Source organism: Ictalurus furcatus, chromosome 2 (genome assembly GCF_023375685.1).
Source record: "Ictalurus furcatus strain D&B chromosome 2, Billie_1.0, whole genome shotgun sequence".
Taxonomy (NCBI): Eukaryota; Metazoa; Chordata; class Actinopteri; order Siluriformes; family Ictaluridae; genus Ictalurus; species Ictalurus furcatus.
Window position 1 is genome coordinate 22,886,490 of NC_071256.1, and position 18,207 is coordinate 22,904,696.

The 18,207-nt window shown below is 41.2% G+C and overlaps 1 protein-coding gene across 11 annotated transcripts in view; it reads right to left on the reverse strand.

The window, feature by feature from the left end:
• Positions 1 to 18,207, reverse strand: part of cep112 (centrosomal protein 112) — a 151,504-nt gene that overhangs the window by 77,517 nt on the left and 55,780 nt on the right. For all 11 annotated transcript variants that reach the window (XR_008388926.1, XR_008388925.1, XR_008388928.1 and 8 more), the window contains 8 exons: positions 15,289 to 15,388; positions 14,949 to 15,067; positions 13,314 to 13,457; positions 9,195 to 9,349; positions 8,917 to 9,046; positions 7,489 to 7,581; positions 7,163 to 7,222; positions 2,067 to 2,146 (listed from right to left, as the gene is read on the reverse strand). Coding sequence is in view for 8 of the 11 variants with exons in the window: in XM_053653608.1 (XP_053509583.1) it covers positions 2,067 to 2,146; positions 7,163 to 7,222; positions 7,489 to 7,581; positions 8,917 to 9,046; positions 9,195 to 9,349; positions 13,314 to 13,457; positions 14,949 to 15,067; positions 15,289 to 15,388 (881 nt within the window). In the remaining 3 variants the exon portion in view is untranslated. The remainder of the gene's footprint in view (positions 1 to 2,066; positions 2,147 to 7,162; positions 7,223 to 7,488; positions 7,582 to 8,916; positions 9,047 to 9,194; positions 9,350 to 13,313; positions 13,458 to 14,948; positions 15,068 to 15,288; positions 15,389 to 18,207) is intronic.

Genomic DNA, 18,207 nt, shown 5'->3' on the forward strand with positions numbered 1-18,207 from the left:
AAGCTGGTCAGAGGCAGGAAGTGGAGGCGGTGAACCTGGCCACTCGTTAGCCTGACGATGGCTTAATTAGCGCCCAGACAAAACAGGCTTCTGCATTGTTCTGTCCTGGTGTCGAGTAAATTATGAGCCTCAGTTCGTTTGTGATTCAAAAATCATGCATTTTGTAGATTTAGTAAACAGAAGGTTTACTATTCGGAATGTAAAATGTGAATACTGCAGTGGTGTAGTCCTAAAAAGTGGTTTACTATCCAGTGGTTTAACAGCACCAGTGTCTGAGCTGTTATAGAAAAATAAATAAAACAATTCCGAAGGATTCATCATTGTGGATAGTCTAAGAATAATGATTCAAACTTGAACACGCAGCAAGTACTGCTTCAACGACTACACGCATTTATTTGACTGTGGAATCTAACGCTTATCAGGAATCAGTTCAAATAATAGCACAAATAACTGCAACTGGGCGGTGTATAGGAACAACAACAACAAAAATAAACCCACCACCACTATGATTCACAGCATACATTACAGTAAGGTAGTGCACAAAATTGTATTGCTTGGTCAATTGCTTCCACTGTCGTGGGTTATGAATGCATTTTGAAAGTTTGCTGAAGCTCACAGGTGGCTGTACCTCAAGCAGTGTGAGAGCTCTGGGCTTAATGGAGCAGAACTCACTGTTCAGTCTTTGCACTTTTTTCATTTCAACATCCCAGAATCTGAATATAGCTGGATAAAGGGGTATCATTCGTTATAGTATAATCTTAAATATATGATCGGTTATTGACCGACGCTTAGTAGTGCCTACTCAGCGTGGCTCAAGGTCCCTTTCCAGAACCTTCACACTAACTGTCTCTCAGTGGTGGAATGACCTTCCGACCTCAATCCGGACCACAGAATCTGTCACTATCTTCAAAAAACAGCTAAAGACCCACGTCTTCCGTGAGCACTTAACTAACCCCGAAAATGCCAACCCCACATTATTTAATTTATTTATTTTTTAAACGTACTCTGACTCTTACACCTCTACTCTGCACACTTTGCTTCTTCTAGAACTCAATTATAAATCTTGCATGGTAGCACTATTTGCATTGTTCTCCGCTTGATATATCGCTTTGGTTGTATTTCTTCATTTGTAAGTCGCTTTGGATAAAAGCATCTGCTAAATGAATAAATGCCCATTAAGAAACAACAATATGCCACTGAATGCAAGCATGTCAAATTCACGGAAAGATAACACATGTCCATGGGGAAACTAAATCTGGATGCTGTCATTGGAAAGGCACTAGGAGTTAATGACGTAGGCCTGGAAAAGAACAGCCCGTTGCTGCCAGTCAGGTGTGATATACCACAGTCAGCGGCCAAACAAACACACAAATAGTAAACAGTGAGCTCATAGGTGGCAATTAACTAAGCCTTATGTCACTGTTTAAAACGGGGTTGTGAGATTCTGGGGCAGCTTTGAACACATGGGGTAAGCATGCCTACATTACTACTACGGTAAAAACACGCATACATGTAGCTTGGAAACAAAGATACAATTATTTGTGTAAAAAAAATGCGGCCGTTTAAATATATTCTGGTAAATACGTTTGGGGACACATGCTGCTACGTGTCCAGCTGCATTCCCGTGTTGGGGAACGGGCCGAGCTAATGCCACACGCGAGGGTCAGGTGGTGTCCTTTCCAATGACAGAAGAGCATTTTCAGAAGAGCTGCTTCTGCAGAGTGACGCCATGCCTCATTCTAACCCAGCTAGATTAGCCTGAGTAGGACTGCAGTGTATGGCTACATAGCTCTACATGGAGAAGAGTGATTACAGACATCATAAATTACTCAACCAGAAATTCACCGCAATGCCAACGATTTCCTTTCATAGTGTTGAAATTACATTAGTTTAAAATGGATTGTTAAGCAAATCTGGAGCCAATAACTCAAGCATGAGCTTAAAAGAAAATCCAAAATGTGTCTAACAACGAATTAGCGGAAAGAAGTCTGAAGTCTCTTCTTTAGGTTTATGCCGATCAACTTCCTCGGTATGTTCAGCATTTTTAACTCCCACCCATCACTCACCTGAGTGCCTCCTCCAACTTCATGCTCTTTTTTCTGGCTTCATTACGCTCCTTCTCCAGCTCGGCCTGCAGAGCCTGCACCTGTGGCAGGACAGGACAGCAAAAGCGTCAATCAATCAGCTTGTCCAATCAGCTCTTACTCCTGTAATTTACCTCCGCACAGCTACGGCTCTGTCTTTTACAGAGCCCTCCACTTCCTCTATCTCCTAGGGATCGGAGGTTAAGTCCTGCTCAACCTTGCCTGAGTGCCTGCAGGTGTATAGCGGCCCAGCTGTCCAGATGTGCGCCTCGCCATCAGCCCTTTATGACCCCAGCGGAGACTTTGAAGGCAGGCTGTGGTCCAGGTGTTGTGGCCTCTCTCTCGAACGCGATCTCTGCTTGATCGTGATGGCCTAATTCATTACGACGACTTCCTTTCTTTTCATTTTATACTCTTTTTTTTTATGACAGAAATGACGCTTTGAAGGGGGCCTGTTAAATGTTCAAACTGGGGCCAGGAACAAACGACAATTATCCAGTCGTGCTTGCCTTTTATGTCGAGTTCCTCTACACATACAATAATCAGTATTCAATAATCAGCCACAGAACCTTAACACATCTCTCTGTTAATACTGCTTAAGACCACAGTCAACCTGAGTATATTCAGTTTCATAATCCCCCATAGTTGCTCAGTGGACAGGTGTGTGTATATATATATATATATATATATATATATATATATATATATATATATATATATATATATATATATATGCAAATAAACCAATAAAAAAAGGAGAAAAAAAACTTCACAAAATCAAAGTTTTCATTTGATATGTGTTTAAACTTATAGTAATGTTGATTTATTTATTGTTCTTTTAATGCCATGCCAGCATAAATGGCTATTTTCCTGGAAAGATCAAGGTCAGTAAAACATAAGACATAAAGTAGGTAAGACACAAACTAATAGTAATGCAACACACCTATAACTACAGGTGTGTTGCATTACTATTATATAACTATATAACTACAGTATATGCTGCATATACAGTATCTCACAAAAGTGAGTACACCCCTCACATTTTTGTAAATATTTGATTATATCTTTTCATGTGACAACACTGAAGAAATGACACTTTGCTACAATGTAAAGTAGTGAGTGTACAGCTTGTATAACAGTGTAAATTTGCTGTCCCCTCAAAATAACTCAACACACAGCCATTAATGTCTAAAGTGCTGGCAACAAAAGTGAGTACACCCCTAAGTGAAAACGTCCAAATTGGGCCCAAAGTGTCAATATTTTGTGTGGCCACCATTATTTTCCAGCACTGACTTAACCCTCTTGGGCATGGAGATCACCAGAGCTTCACAGGTTGCCAATGGAGTCCTCTTCCACTCCGCCATGATGACATCACGGAGCTGGTGGATGTTAGAGAACTTGTGCTCCTCCACCTTCCGTTTGATTATGCCCCACAGATGCTCAATAGGGTTTAGGTCTGGAGACATGCTTGGCCAGTCCATCACCTTCACCCTCAGCTTCTTTAGCAAGGCAGTGGTCGTCTTGGAGGTGTGTTTGGGGTCGTTATCATGCTGGAATACTGTCCTGCAGCCCAGTCTCCGAAAGGAGGGGATCATGCTCTGCTTCAGTATGTCACAGTACATGTTGGCATTCGTGGTCAATGAACTGTAGCTCCCCAGTGCCGGCAGCACTGGTGCAGCCCCAGACCATGACACTCCCACCACCATGCTTGACTGTAGGCAAGACACACTTGTCTTTGTATTCCTCACCTGGTTGCCGCCACACACGCTTGACACCATCTGAACCAAATAAGTTTATCTTGGTCTCATCAGACCACAGGACATGGTTCCAGAAATCCATGTCCTTAGTCTGCCTGTCTTCAGCAAACTGTTTGCGGCTTTCTTGTGCATCATCTTTAGAAGAGGCTTCCTTCTGGGATGACAGCCATGCAGACCAATTTGATGCGGTATGCGGCGTATGGTCTGAGCACTGACAGGCTGACCCCCCACCCCTTCAACTGCTGCAGCAATGCTGGCAGCACTCATACATCTATTTCCCAAAGACAACCACTGGATATGACGCTGAGCACGTGCACTCAACTTCTTTGGTCGACCATGGCGAGGCCTGTTCTGAGTGGAACCTGTCCTGTTAAACCGCTGTATGGTCTTGGCCACCGTACTGCAGCTCAGTGTCAGGGTCTTGGTAATCTTCTTATAGCCTAGGCCATCTTTATGTAGAGCAACAATTCTTTTTTTTTCAGATCCTCAGAAAGTTCTTTGCCACGAGTTACTATGTTGAACTTCCAGTGACCAGTATGAGGGAGTGTGAGAGCGATGACACCAAATTTAACACACCTGCTCCCCACTCACACCTGAGACCTTGTAACACTACCAAGTCACATGACACGGGGGGGGGGGGGGGTTGTACTCACTTTTGTGTGATACTGTAACTATAGTATATAACTACAGTATATGCTGCATATAACTACAGTATATAACTACAGTATATGCTGCATATAACTACAGTATATAACTACAGTATATGCTGCATATAACTACAGTATATGCTGCATATAACTACGGTATATAACTACAGTATATGCTGCATATAACTACAGTATATAACTACAGTATATGCTGCATATAACTACGGTATATAACTACAGTATATGCTGCATATAACTGCAGTATATAAATACAGTATATGCTGCATATAACTACAGTATATAACTACAGTATATGCTGCATAACTAGTGTAATCTGCATAACTACAGTATATGTTGCATATAACTACAGTATAGGCTGCGTAACTACAGTATATAACTACAGTATATAACTACAGTATAATCTGCATATCTACAGTATATATCTACAGTATATGTTGCATATAATTACAGTATAGGCTGCGTAACTACAGTATATAACTACAGTATATTCTGCATCTTAAACATCTGTCTGTTCAGCCGAGTCGTCGTCTTCTTCTGTATTGAAGTATTATTGAGCCGGTTCTTATGTATGGTGCCATTTGTTTTTTCCATATGCTAACGGTTACCAATAAGAACAAACTCTTAAAGATAACTAATTTAGCGAGAAAAATTATTGGTATTCCCATCCCTAATTTATCGGACTGTGTCATTTCATATACGCTCCGGAAGGCACATAAAATATTAAATGATCCAGACCACTCACTTTATCAGCATTTCAACCCTCTTCCTTCTGGCCGCAGGTATAGACAGTCTACCCAGGTGCAGAAAGGCCAGCTATGGTAGGAGTTTTGTTCCTAGAGCTATACGAGCGTTAAACACATAGGTAATCAGCCATTGTGATGCCATCTTATGCTCGGGCATTTGTTGTATGATCCTGATGTTTTCTTTTTTTTTTTATCCCCTTCTCCCCCCTATGCCTGTGATTGTTTATAATGGTTTATATGTATGGTGGTGTTGTGTTTATGTTTTCTACGCACCCACAGTGCAAACAAATTTCCTCTTTGAGGACAAATAAAATTATCTATCTATCTATATGTATATGTAGAGCGGTTTTTACTAGTCAGATGAATTAGTGTGCGTGTATGATATACAATCCAGCGTAAAGCTGTTATACACGTAATTCTCCAGCTAACTACACGCAGTCACCTCAAGAGAAAACATATTGATGGAAAATAAAGACTCAAACCAGTTTCGAATAATATCTCACGTGTGACGCCACATATTATAGCCAAAACTTTGGCCGACAAATTTTGTTGAGGAAGCAAACATGATGTGCTACATTAGAGACTTTGTTTGAAGACGATAATGATCATAAACTCCTTCATTTCCCTTAAAGCACCTACCTAGATAACTATTTGTCCATACTTGATTACATTATGTTAGATACCAGTCTTTAAGCCTAGTCAATTAGGTTTCCGTATAACCAAAACACCGGACTGGGCAGGAGACTGAAACATGAAACAAATCTGCAGCCCAGTATCAAATCTAAACCCAGGACTATCCTTAACCTGACCGAGTGCATATGTAGGTATCTCACCACATTTGTCAAAGTAGGAGAAGTTTCTTAAGAAGTTATCCAGTAGTGATTAGCGATATGCAAAATAGGATTAATTAAAATGAAACTAGGCAAATGTTATTTGACATTAAAGTGGGCGGTCCTGCGACGCATCTTGCACCAGTATGTTTGTTTTAACGGCAGCAAATGCAAGTCTGCCAATACTTTCGTATTTAGTGAAACTTCCGAGAAACAAATTTTTACAGCGTGCATAAAATAAGGAGGTGCACATTTTTTGTAAAATGCTGCTCTATCATGTACGACGGCACCAGGTTAGGTATACAGAGCAGGAATACAGTGTCATTGAATATGCAGGGCACAAACAAAGTGAATATGAAGTTATATGAGGGCGGCTGTGGCTCAGGTGGTAGAGCGGGTTGTCCTCTAATCGTAGGGTTGGCGGTTCGATTCCTGGCCCACATGACTCCACATGCTGAAGTGTCCTTGGGCAAGACACTGAACCCCAAGGTGCTCCTGATGGCAAGTTATCACCTTGCATGGCAGCTCTGCTACCATTGGTGTGTGTGTGTGTGTGTGAATGGGTGAATGAGACACAGTGTAAAGCGCTTTGAATAAAAGTGCTATATAAGTGCAAAACCATTTACCATGTATATGAGATTTGAACCAGCGCTACCATGGTGGATTTTACTCACATCACAGGTAATGAACATGAAATAAACTCAACAGCACAGTGATATGGATAAACAAATAAGTCAAAATGGATCTGAAACTAAACTGTATGGTAAAATTGCACGGTTTCCTCGTAAATCCCATAGAAAAAGGACTCGGGAAAATACAAAGAAACTCTACAGCAGTAAAGATTTCTGTACCACAAGAGACGAGAGATTAGTCATGAATCTGTGCTAATTACATTTGACCAATAAAAGGTCTCCAGCCCTATCTCCCAGCTTGGCTCTCACAGTACCTGGGCAATAACGGCAACCAAATTGAAATTGCCAAGCCTTGCCGCAGTGTCCGGTGGAAAAGCAATATAAAACACTACGCTTATTACTCGCACAGGAGAAAGATGTTCTGTCCGGGTTCAAAAGAAAAATTCACCTTTTTGTCACTGGTATGCTGCAGGTCCATTCTGTCATGCTGGATCTTATTTTCCAGCTCCTGGTCAATGAAAAAAAGAAAAGAAAAAAAAACCGTATATCAATCAAACAAAAATCATGCCCTTCAGTTTGCTTTGTGTGCAACACAGATCTTTTATTTCTGCACCACATCAAATGAATTGAATAAGCCTGATCTCTAAGTACACAGAAAAAAAGTCTCACAAACATGTCAAGTAAACAGATCATTTCAGATCCTTGTTTCTACTTGATGCTCTAAGAGTTAATGGACAATAATAAAGTAAACGAGTGTGTGTCGTGAGCGTTTACCCTGAGCTGTTTGTGCCTTTGGTGCTCGCTGTCTCGCAGCTGCTGTTTGAGTCGAGCCACCATCTGTTCCAGATCCTCGATCATTTCAGACGCCTGACAGCAAGACCACATTTTATTCAGGATCTGTCAGCACAATCCATATTCTTTTCCGTTTCTAAGTATAAAACCCTTTCGGACCCGATCGAGATCTTTGTTTTTTTGTAGACTGTAACACCACCAGACTGAAGACAGAAACAAGCCTAAACCGAACTATTTGAAATATTCTCGCATGCTAGAATATTCTCGCATCTGATACTTTTAGATGATAAAATAAATGCTTCTCAAATCAGAGCAAAACTGATTCTGTTGGGACGTTTACCTTTTGGTTCGGTTTCACGCTTAATCAAAAGAAAACACTGGCTGAGGGTCGTGTACGACTGGAAAACGCACTCATAAAACTCTTTCGTTCATTGGACAGAAATACAGCATACAGGAAAAAAAAACATTTGAGGAACGGAATCTCATCAAACGTGGAGAAAATGGAGTTGGTGTTAAATAAATGATTCAGTGGTTCATGTTTGCATTTACTTTTTGTTTTTGCTCATGGATCCAAATATCCAGAACATTCTACTGTGTATCCATATAAACACTGTAGCTCTACAGCTCTGCTTTTGGTGTAATTTACACCGTTGTGGCTCAGTTTGCACACCGATACAAATTCATTACTTGAATTGAACAAACTATTCACAACATGCAGGTTTTTTTTTTTCCCCCCTGTTTAGGAAAACTCGCCAGAAGGCCTCACAGATTGAGACCACAGCTGTGCATCAGGACTGGAATCACGTAGACAACATGCAGGAAGCTTTTGTTTTCATGCATGTCGGTGCAACTCAATGCTTTCAAATAAAGTCGATAACATGTAGTGCAGCGATCTTTAGTAACTGCCTGGTAAGTTTGTTTATATTTTTTTAAAACACAACCAACACTAAATTTGTTAGGCAAATTTCGTGGGCGGGTCCATAAAGAAAATAACTCCGTAATTGGGTGTAAAATGTTTTCCGGTGCAAATAAATAAAGGTTTATTTGAGCCCAGTTTGAGTACGAGTAAATCCGAACATTTGGAGCACTGAACAGATACTGCGTTACACACTTAATCTACAAAAAAAAAATAAAAAATACTAACTGCATTCCATAATACTATGGCATAGAGTCGAATCTCTTCCTTACTGCAATCAAATCACACTAGAGTTCACTTCACACTCCCAGTACCATCTCGCTCAGGCGCTCTTGGACCGGTTGTTTGAGTGCACACCCGAGCCCGACTGCGGGGTTCGTTTCAAACCAGGACTGTGCATGTGAAAGCAACTGCATGTGAAAAACTGAGCTTAGCACGGTGTAAAATGTGAAGCAGTGAGGAAATACTAAGTGAAGTGTTTGTCTTGTGGCTACCTTGGCTGCAGACAGGGCATGCTCCTGCTGAAAGAGGCTGATGTCTGCATCATGTTGGGCCTGGAGCTTCTGTAGTTCATCCTCATGCTGCTCACTCTGTAGATCCTTCTCCCTCTGTAGAGTCATATTCCTGAAATACACACACACACAAAATGAGTGTCTACTCAATACACAGTTAGAGGGATACTTCAAAACAGTACAATGTCAAATATACAGAACGTTACATATAAATATAAGTGATGTGGGTTATTAGAAACGCACGTTGTGTGTGTGTGTACCTGCAGTTGGCCTCCTGCAGCTCAGCGCTGTATGCTGCAATGTGTATCTCCAGCTCAGCTTTCTCCTGTGTGACCTTCTGCCTGAGCAGGTTGCCGTTCTCTACCTCCACTGAGAGCTGCTTCACCCGTGCCTCCAGATCCCGCACTGTCTGCTCCTATACCAACACACACGTTATTCACCTTTTCTAATGCACAAAGTGACAGCAACCACTTTAGAATTGAAATGATTAACACATTTTTTTTAACACGCATGCAAGTCTTTCACAGAAATTACGAATCATCCATCCATTCACGCATTTTCTGTACAGCATAAACTACACAGGGTCGCGAGGAACCTGGAGCCTATCCCAGGGCACTCGGGGCACAAAGCGGGGGAAACCCTGGACGGGGTGCCAATCCATCGCGAGGCAGAATCACACACCCGTTCACACACTATGGACAATTTGGAAATGGCAAATCAGCCTACAGTGCATGTCTTTGGACTGGGGGAGGAAACCGGAGCACCCAGAGGAAACCCTGAAGCACGGGGAGAACATGCAAATGCCGCACACAAGCGGAGGCGAGAACCGAACCCTCAACCCTGGAGGTGCGAGGCAAACATACTGACCGTTAAAATGTATAAAATGCATTTTAAACAAAACGTAACATCGTGTTCTTTAGGATTTATACAACAGCCGAAACACTTGTTTTGAAATCTCAAAAAGCTGCCACATGTCCTCAAGGGATTCATCACTTACAAGCAAATAGTACTTTTACCCAAAGCCAATGAATGGAATGTTTAGAGAGGAGGAAAAAAATCTTGTGAACCAACTTATCTGGAATTGGTTATAAATTAACAAGGGACAAGGGAATTTCAGATCAGCTCATCCAACCAAGTTGCCCGCTTTGCCCCACACACAGTAAATATATATTATCAAGACCTAATTTACAGAAATCTACAATCGTGCTATTGTGGTATTCCTGGCTGTAACTGTCCTGCACTTATTCTTTAGACCAGTGGTCACCAACTGTCTTCCTTGAGATCTACCTTCCTGCAGGTTTCAATTTCAATTCAATTCAATTTTATTTGTATAGCACTTTTAACAATGGACATTGTCTCAAAGCAGCTTTACAGAAATATATAAACACGGGATACAGATTTTAAGTGTGTTACTTTATCCCTATTGAGCCAGCCGGTGGCGACGGTGGCAAGTTAAAACTCCCTAAGATGTTAAGAGGAAGAAACCTTGAGAGGAACCAGACTCAGAAGGGAACCCATCCTCATCTGGGTAACAACGGATAGTGTGAAAGTAAAGGGAAGTTCATTATGGTTTTTATATGAAGTCTGTTTTGTTGAACTAGTCCACTGTTCAATAAAAGAAAAAAAGGAGAACTGTATGTGGTAATTGCAGTCCTAAGGCCATCTCCAACCGAAATCTAACACACCTGTTTTAGTTGATCAAGAACTTTTTAAGGCAGTGATTAGTGGTCAGGTGGACACGATTATCAGTTGGAGCTTAAGTCTTCAGGAGTTCAGGTAGATCTCCAGGAACAGGGTTGGTGACGACTGCTTTTGATTTTTAATGAATGAATGAATTTGAATTTTCTTTTTCCATCTAATGGCCTTCCAGTAAAGAGACACAAACTGACAACCAATGGCTTTATTAAGAGAACTGCTTGAAACACTTTCTCATCTTTCGTCTGCAAAAAAAAAAAAAAAAAGACTACATATAGCAAGCCGTGGTGGACAGAAAACTGTTTTTGGCCCAACATAAGAATCAAAGTAATGTCTATCTGGATCAGAGTAAAATGATCAGACCGTTGTTAAACTTGTGCGGGGGATGGGGGGAGAGCGCAGGACAGCAGGTCATTCTAGCTGGAACTCTTTTAGAAGAAGAGAGATAAAAGACAGACACTGTTAATAAAAATCATAGAATATAAACGGTAAAATATGGAATTATTCCACTTTCCATGTCTTCACATGATCTTTTCTCTGTCAGTCTTGAGTTTGCTCTTCAGTTGGAAAAACACTCATCGAGTACAGAATGAGGAGATACAGAACAGGACCCTATTTTCTTAAAACAAACAAATAAAAATATTTCTCCCGTCTTACAGGAGATCATGCATAACTATGAACATTTTATTTTCTCATGATTGGGATCATGCTGATATCATTTATAAGAAATAGTGCCTGGACATGTGGCACATGTGGAGACTCAACCAAAACCAGACATCAAGGAATTAAGCTTTTACACACACACACACACACACACAGTTCTGGTCTCATCCTTAATGGAAGCCACTGTCCCTAACGTGGCAGCTGGAATGCATGTTGATGTAGGTGATGACAGCTTATTGATTTAAGATACGCGGCCCGTGCTGATGAAAGTTACCCGCACTGAAAGGAGTGGCTTCACAGACACGGGCGGCTTCGAAGAAACAGAAAAACGAGCCTTTGTTAGCTGCCGGCGTGAAACGTGGCGTGATCTAAAGAAGGACAAGTTTCAATCGTGACGCATGTGCCTAGTGATTTGTTGGAACGTTCGAAGTCTGACCCTTGGTAATGCGAGAGGAAGGGGGGGGATAATAAAAACCCAGCAAGTGACTGGAGGCCTGGAATTAATACACATATTTATGTCAGTGAACCGTGCAAGCTGTCATTCCAACCTTTGACTGTCAAATATACTTGGCAAAACTTGGCACATGCTAAGAAGAGTAGTAATGATGTAACGAGAAGAAATTATACGCATGCAGCAGTCAGTGTAGAGATGAAAGACGAGGAAATGCCTAGCAACTCAGATGGAAGAGAAGGGGCATATATTTATTCCGTCGCCCAAACGTACACACAGTGGAGGAATAACACGCTCTACTGGACGATAGACAATGTGTTGCTGCTCACACCCACACACACCGATGCAGAGGCACAGAGATGAGCATGTCGCATGTCATTTTGCTCATTAAAGCAATCAGAATTTATTAGAATTTTTTTAAACCATAAAGTTCTGTGTTTAAAAATAAAAATAAAATATTGTATGTGTCATAGCAAAATTAGTTTTCACTGTCCAAGTCTTCCTCGTGCTTTTGAGCACACACACACACAGACACACACGTTTATGTATTCCAGAGCAGCTTTCATGAGAACGCCAGGAGAAGCACAAGGATCTGTGATCAGCTTGTGTTTGGGGGTCTATATTTAGTGGCCTGCATGTTGTGTGTATTTAGAGCCTTCTCTTCTTCTTGTGCATGACACACTTATCACATTATGTGTACAGTAGTATGTCGTCTTTTCATGAATAAACACCGGATACTGGCACTGTGATGCGTATATAGTGAATCAGCGGTCATAGTGTCCACTACTTTCTACACACAACCTGGAACAATTCAGGTCAAATAAACCACTGCTGGTCCCAGTTCTTTGTTTAGGTCAGTCACCTTCATGGACAGTATATGAAATATGTTGCGTTGTTTTGAATAGTTGCCGTCCCCCCGTTCCCCTACCAAAAAAAAACAACAAAAAAACAGTGAGGATAGTGCAAAAACACGGACAAAGGAATGATGAAAGGAGATAAGGAAAACAAATTCTTTCAATGTCTGTTGCTCTGAGACATCAAATAGAACCGGGGCAGAGCGCACACTCGCTCAGCACACCGCCACAACATGAGGACAGGAGAGACGTGTGTGTGTGTTTGAGAAGGGCAGCCTAAACCAACAGAATAGGTAAACCTAATTTCCAATGACAGAGAACTCTTTCATGCTTGGAAAGCTGCTGAGTTTAATTATTAAAGAGAAAGAAGTCTTTGCTCTGCAGGGCACGGTGTGCTTTTTGAAGCCGCTTAAAATACGACCCCGCTGACAGACCGTGGCCCTTACCTGCGTGACGGGTGACGAATCCAGAACGTGCAAAACCTGATTAAAGTGTAACTCAAAGTCGAGTTCTCGTTCTTCTCTGGCTACTGATGCCTCTGTTTATTCACCAAAACACAATGTGCTCTTTGTTCTAGCCACGTTTCGGCCACACGAGTGACGATAACAAGGTGAGAAGAGAGGAAAGGCGGCCGAGAGAGAAAATGTGGAGGGGGGAAAAAAAAACGCAAAATGAACATCGTCTAAATCTGTCTGCACAGTGCTGTGGGCACTCACGGTGGCTCGCGCCTGGGTGACATACTCCGCCTCCATCTTGGCCAGCCGCTGGTTGGTGTCCTCCAGGAGCTCCTGGATGTTGTCTGTGTGCTTCTTCTGCAGCTCAAACTTCTCCTGCTCCATCTGAGCCACAACAGTGTGGAGCTATCAGCGAAGAGGAATATCCTGGTTAGACAACGTCCATAAACCACACACCGCTACAGCACGCTAACATTTCAGATCCCACATTTCATCATTATTCCCTTTGCTGGGTGACTCGTACAATAACTCCGTACCTCCTCTAAAACTTTCTTGCCTGGGTATTCAAGTGAATTGTAGCTAGTGACTCTTTTCTACTACACAGTACTCGATCTTCAGTAGCAGTTAACTTGTGCGATATGCAAGGGATAATCGACGATGGACCGAAGTCAATTATTGCACTTATACCGCAGTTACCACACCTCAAGACATTGTTCAGATGTTTTATTTCAAGACATTTTTCAGGTTTTTGTCCTTAAAATGCTTGTGTGTGTGGAATGAATTTATTTTACGCATCCCATCTCAAGCCTCTATTGCTAATTCCAAAACGTTTTAGAACTAGTAATGAAGGCTTCAGCCATTGATATGCAGCTATTGGAGAGAGAGAGAGAGAGAGAGAGAGAGAGAGAGAAAGAGACAGAGAGAGAGAGCGAGAGAGAGAGAGAAAGCGAGACAGAGAGAGACAGACAGACAGAGAGAGAGACACACACACACAGAGACAGAGAGAGACAGGGAGAGAGAGAGACAGGGAGAGAGAGAGAGAGATGACTCTAATTTCCCCTTCATATTAACTGCTAACCCTAGAGGTTCACATACTTTTGCCACTCACAGATATGTAACATTGGATCATGACCAAGTATAATATTTTGCCTCGTTTGTTTAATTGGGTTCTCGTTGTCTACTCTGATGAAAGTCTGATGTTGTTTTAGGTCATATTTATGCAGAAATACAGAAACTCCTAAAGGGTTCACAAACTTTCAAGCACCACTGGATTTTGTGTCTAAGCTATTCATTTGACTTCTGCCAAATAAAATTTCCATCTGGTATGTATATTTACATGTGAATGTGTATGCCCCTCCCACTTAGACAACATGGCCAATTTTGCTCCCTTGTTTCCCAGCCACGTTTGGCCGCGGCGCCGTCCAATTTCGAATTCGCGATCGCTGGGCGAACGCATTTCTGTTGCGTCACGTCGCCTGCTGCACTACACACATCGCCCAAGGGCCACTGCAACATCTGACGGCTTTTCCCAGGTCACCACACATAGCGATTATTGTGTTAATACGTGCGATGTAGAAATGATCAACATTTTGCAGCTGTCCTGGAAATGGTCTGGATAAGCTGTACATCTGCTGCTAAGCACTGAACAGAAGGGTAAAGAAGCCCAAAGGAAGAAAAACTTCAATCGCAAACTAGTGCACAAACATCAAGTAACAGAAGAGGAGCTGGAAAACATACAGAACATACAGTAACTCAGAGGACGACTTCTCTTCTGCCTTAAACTTAAAGAGAAGGCCTTGAGATCTGTAAAGTCTGGATGTTCAAAAAAAAACAAAAAAAAAAAACGTTTCTCCACAGGCTTCGGTGGAAATCGAAGGCATTTCAGCCTAGCCGCACCTTCTTCTCCCATTCGTTTTTCAGAGAGTCAGCACTTTGATCCGACATTTTCTTCAACTCTGCGATCTGCTTGTCTTTGCTCTGGCGGATGATCTGGGACTCGCGCAGCAAGCTTTGAACTGTGAGGGGGGAGAAGAAGAAGTAGTAGAGAGAAAGAGAAAGAGAGAGAAACAAAATAAACAGTAGACCCGGCCGCAGGGCATCGCTCGGTCTATTCTTTTTCACACATACATTCTTACTTGTCAACCTGATGGTCTAACCCTCCACAGCTATTCTCATGATCACTTCTTGAGAAATGAGATCAGTAATATACACATGTGCATCCAGCCACTCCTTTCACCTTTTCTCTCCAGTGCTCTCATGGCTTCCTCGGATTCCTTCTGCTTGCACCGCTGCACGTTCTTCAGCTCCTCGATCTCGCCGTTCTTACGGTGTAAAATCTAGAAGAGAACGTAAACTCTGATGAGTGGCTTTCCAACACTACTTGCTCTTAGTTGTGTTCTTTGAATTCTGTTTGTTTCATGCATTTTTTATTGGATTTTGTTTTTCTTCAGTGGTACGGCAGATGTGAGGGAACTTGTAAAAACCTGACCGGTCAAACCAAGCCAATTAATTACCTCTGTCTGAACGAATACTAATAAACCAGACCTGATGCTCTTATTTAGTCTCTAAAAACCTAGATTAGTTTCAATTTCATTCCCCTATAAAGTGACCTAGAGTTACTTCAAATGAATTATCTTATCGTTTCAATTCGTTAAATTTTAATTGTTATTATGATCTGTCAAGGGCAAATACTCTATGTTACAAATACTAAACGTTTAGCTTGGAAGCTTCGTTCTCTAGAGTATCTCCACCGATGAACTTGTGATTAATCGGACTCTGTACTTGTGTGTGTTTGGGGCTGAAGGAGAGACCTTTTCTCTTCATCATGGCACTTCGATGTAATTCCATTATCTTTAACCTTATCATAACCCCGACTTCGGACCCTTCCGTTATTCTCTCTGGGGAAGATCAAGATACGATACACAATGTATACGGTCCTGTGAAAAAGTATTTACCCCCTTCCTGATTTTCTCTGGTTTGGTGTATATCTCCAGGGTATCTGCAGGTACCAGCACTTCAAATGTAATACTTTTTAGTACCATATGCAAGACATTTCCAAAACATTTTAAGATCTGCATGTCACTTCAATCACGCTACACGATACATCAGCTATAATGGATTGTGTTCATGCATATACATCCATTGCTGGGTTTATGTAAAGTATAGCAGGGTAAACATCTATAGAGGTAGATGCGAGACCAGAGCAAATATCTTTTTTGCATTACCATTTGCTCCAACAGTGAAAGAAAAAAAAATCCAATACTTCCTTTCTATAACTTTCCAAGAGAGGGGGGAAAAAAACTATAGGAGAGATGGATTACGGCAGTCAGAATAGAAAAAGATGTCAAATTTACCATCGCTCTCTCAGCAGCTGTGTTAGAAACCCCCTCGCAGCAGTGTTTACTAGTGTTTTTCTAATTTAATGCCAGGGTTAATGCAACAAGTAGTGTTAGAAATGTACAGAAATTTTTTGAAAAGAAAAACCTTTGGGGGTACAAATAATAATATAACAAAAGTAATATATTTCTGACTTAATTCACTTATGCATTAGACCTTTATTTTGGCAGAACACCACAGGAAGACCTCCGTTTAGTAGCCAACTAAATTCACTTCTCATTAGCAATAAGGTGAAAAGCTGTAAACCTCTGCCCACAAAAAATGTTTGAGATTACTCTAACGTAAAACCAAAGTGAATCTGGTGCGTGCTGTGTCTAAAAGCACATTAGGAATGACTCAAACTCACAGCACAGACAGAGGTGAGGTTGGTGTGGAGCGGTGAAAATAAAAATCGGAATCATTTTTCACAGTCAGTTTGGTTGCATTTATAAGATCTTTGAAACGTGAATATACGACATTTTAAACATTTAAGACTAATAAAGTCTTTATTTTTACATTAAGGAATTTAAGACATTCTAAGACCTTTTAAGGACTCGCAGGCACCCTGATCTCATACTAAATCGTTTCAGAAATGAAAACAAAATAGATGAAAACAAAAAAGATAAAACAAAGGCAACCTGAGTAAACACAAAATACAGTTTTTAAATGATAATGTTATTTATTGAAGTAAAAAAATGTTATCCAATACCAACTGGGCCTGTGTGAAAATGTATTTGCCCCCATAGTTACTAGATCCCCAAATCTATTTAATGCATTCATAATGGCGTTCAGCTGGACTAGACACAACCAGGTCTGATTACTGCAAACCCTGTTCAATCAAATCAACACTTAAATAGAACTTTTTCTACAGCATGAAGCTGGTTAAAAAATCTTACCCAGTAACACACTACGCCAAAGTTTAAAGAAATTACAGAAATGAAGAGAAAGAATGTGATTGAAATACATCAGTCTGGAAAAGGTTACAAAGCTATTTCAAAGGTTCTGGGACTCTAGAGAATCACAGTGAGAGCCATTATCTCCAAATGGAAAAAACTCAGTACAGTAGTGAACCTTCCAAAATTCCTCCAAGAGCACAGCAACTACTCATCCAGCAAGTCACAAAACAGCCAAGGTCAACATCAAAGGACCTACAGGCCTATCTTTTATCAATAAAGGTCACTGTTCATGACTCCACTATCAGAAAGACACTGGGCAAAAATGGCATCCATGAAAGTGTGGCAAGGCAAAAACCACTACTAACCCAGAAGAACATTAAGCCTCTTCTGAATTTTGCCAAAACACACCTCAATGATCCTCAAAACTTTTGGGAGAATGTTCTGTGGACTGGCGTAAACCAAACACAGAATTCCACAAAAAGAACAAGCATGGTGGTGGCAGTGTGATGGTGTGGGGATCCTTTGCTGCTTCAGGACATGAGCAACTTGCAATAATTGAGGGAAACATTAATTCTGCTCTCTACCAGAAAATCCTAAAGGAGAATGTCCGGTCTTCAATCTGTAAGTTGAAACTCAAACGCAACTGTATTATGCAGCAAGAAAATGATCCAAAACATAGGAGTAAGTCCTAGTCCTAGAAGTAAGTGAAAGACTGATCTCCAGTTATCGGAAGCGTTTAGTGGCAGTTATTGCTGCTAAAGGTGGCACAACCAGATTTTAATGGTTGATAGGTGTTGGCTAAATTTTTTTTGCTTCAATAAAAAAAGTAAATAAAAAATGTATTGTGTGTTTACTCAGGTTGCCTTTGTTTTATGTTGTATTTC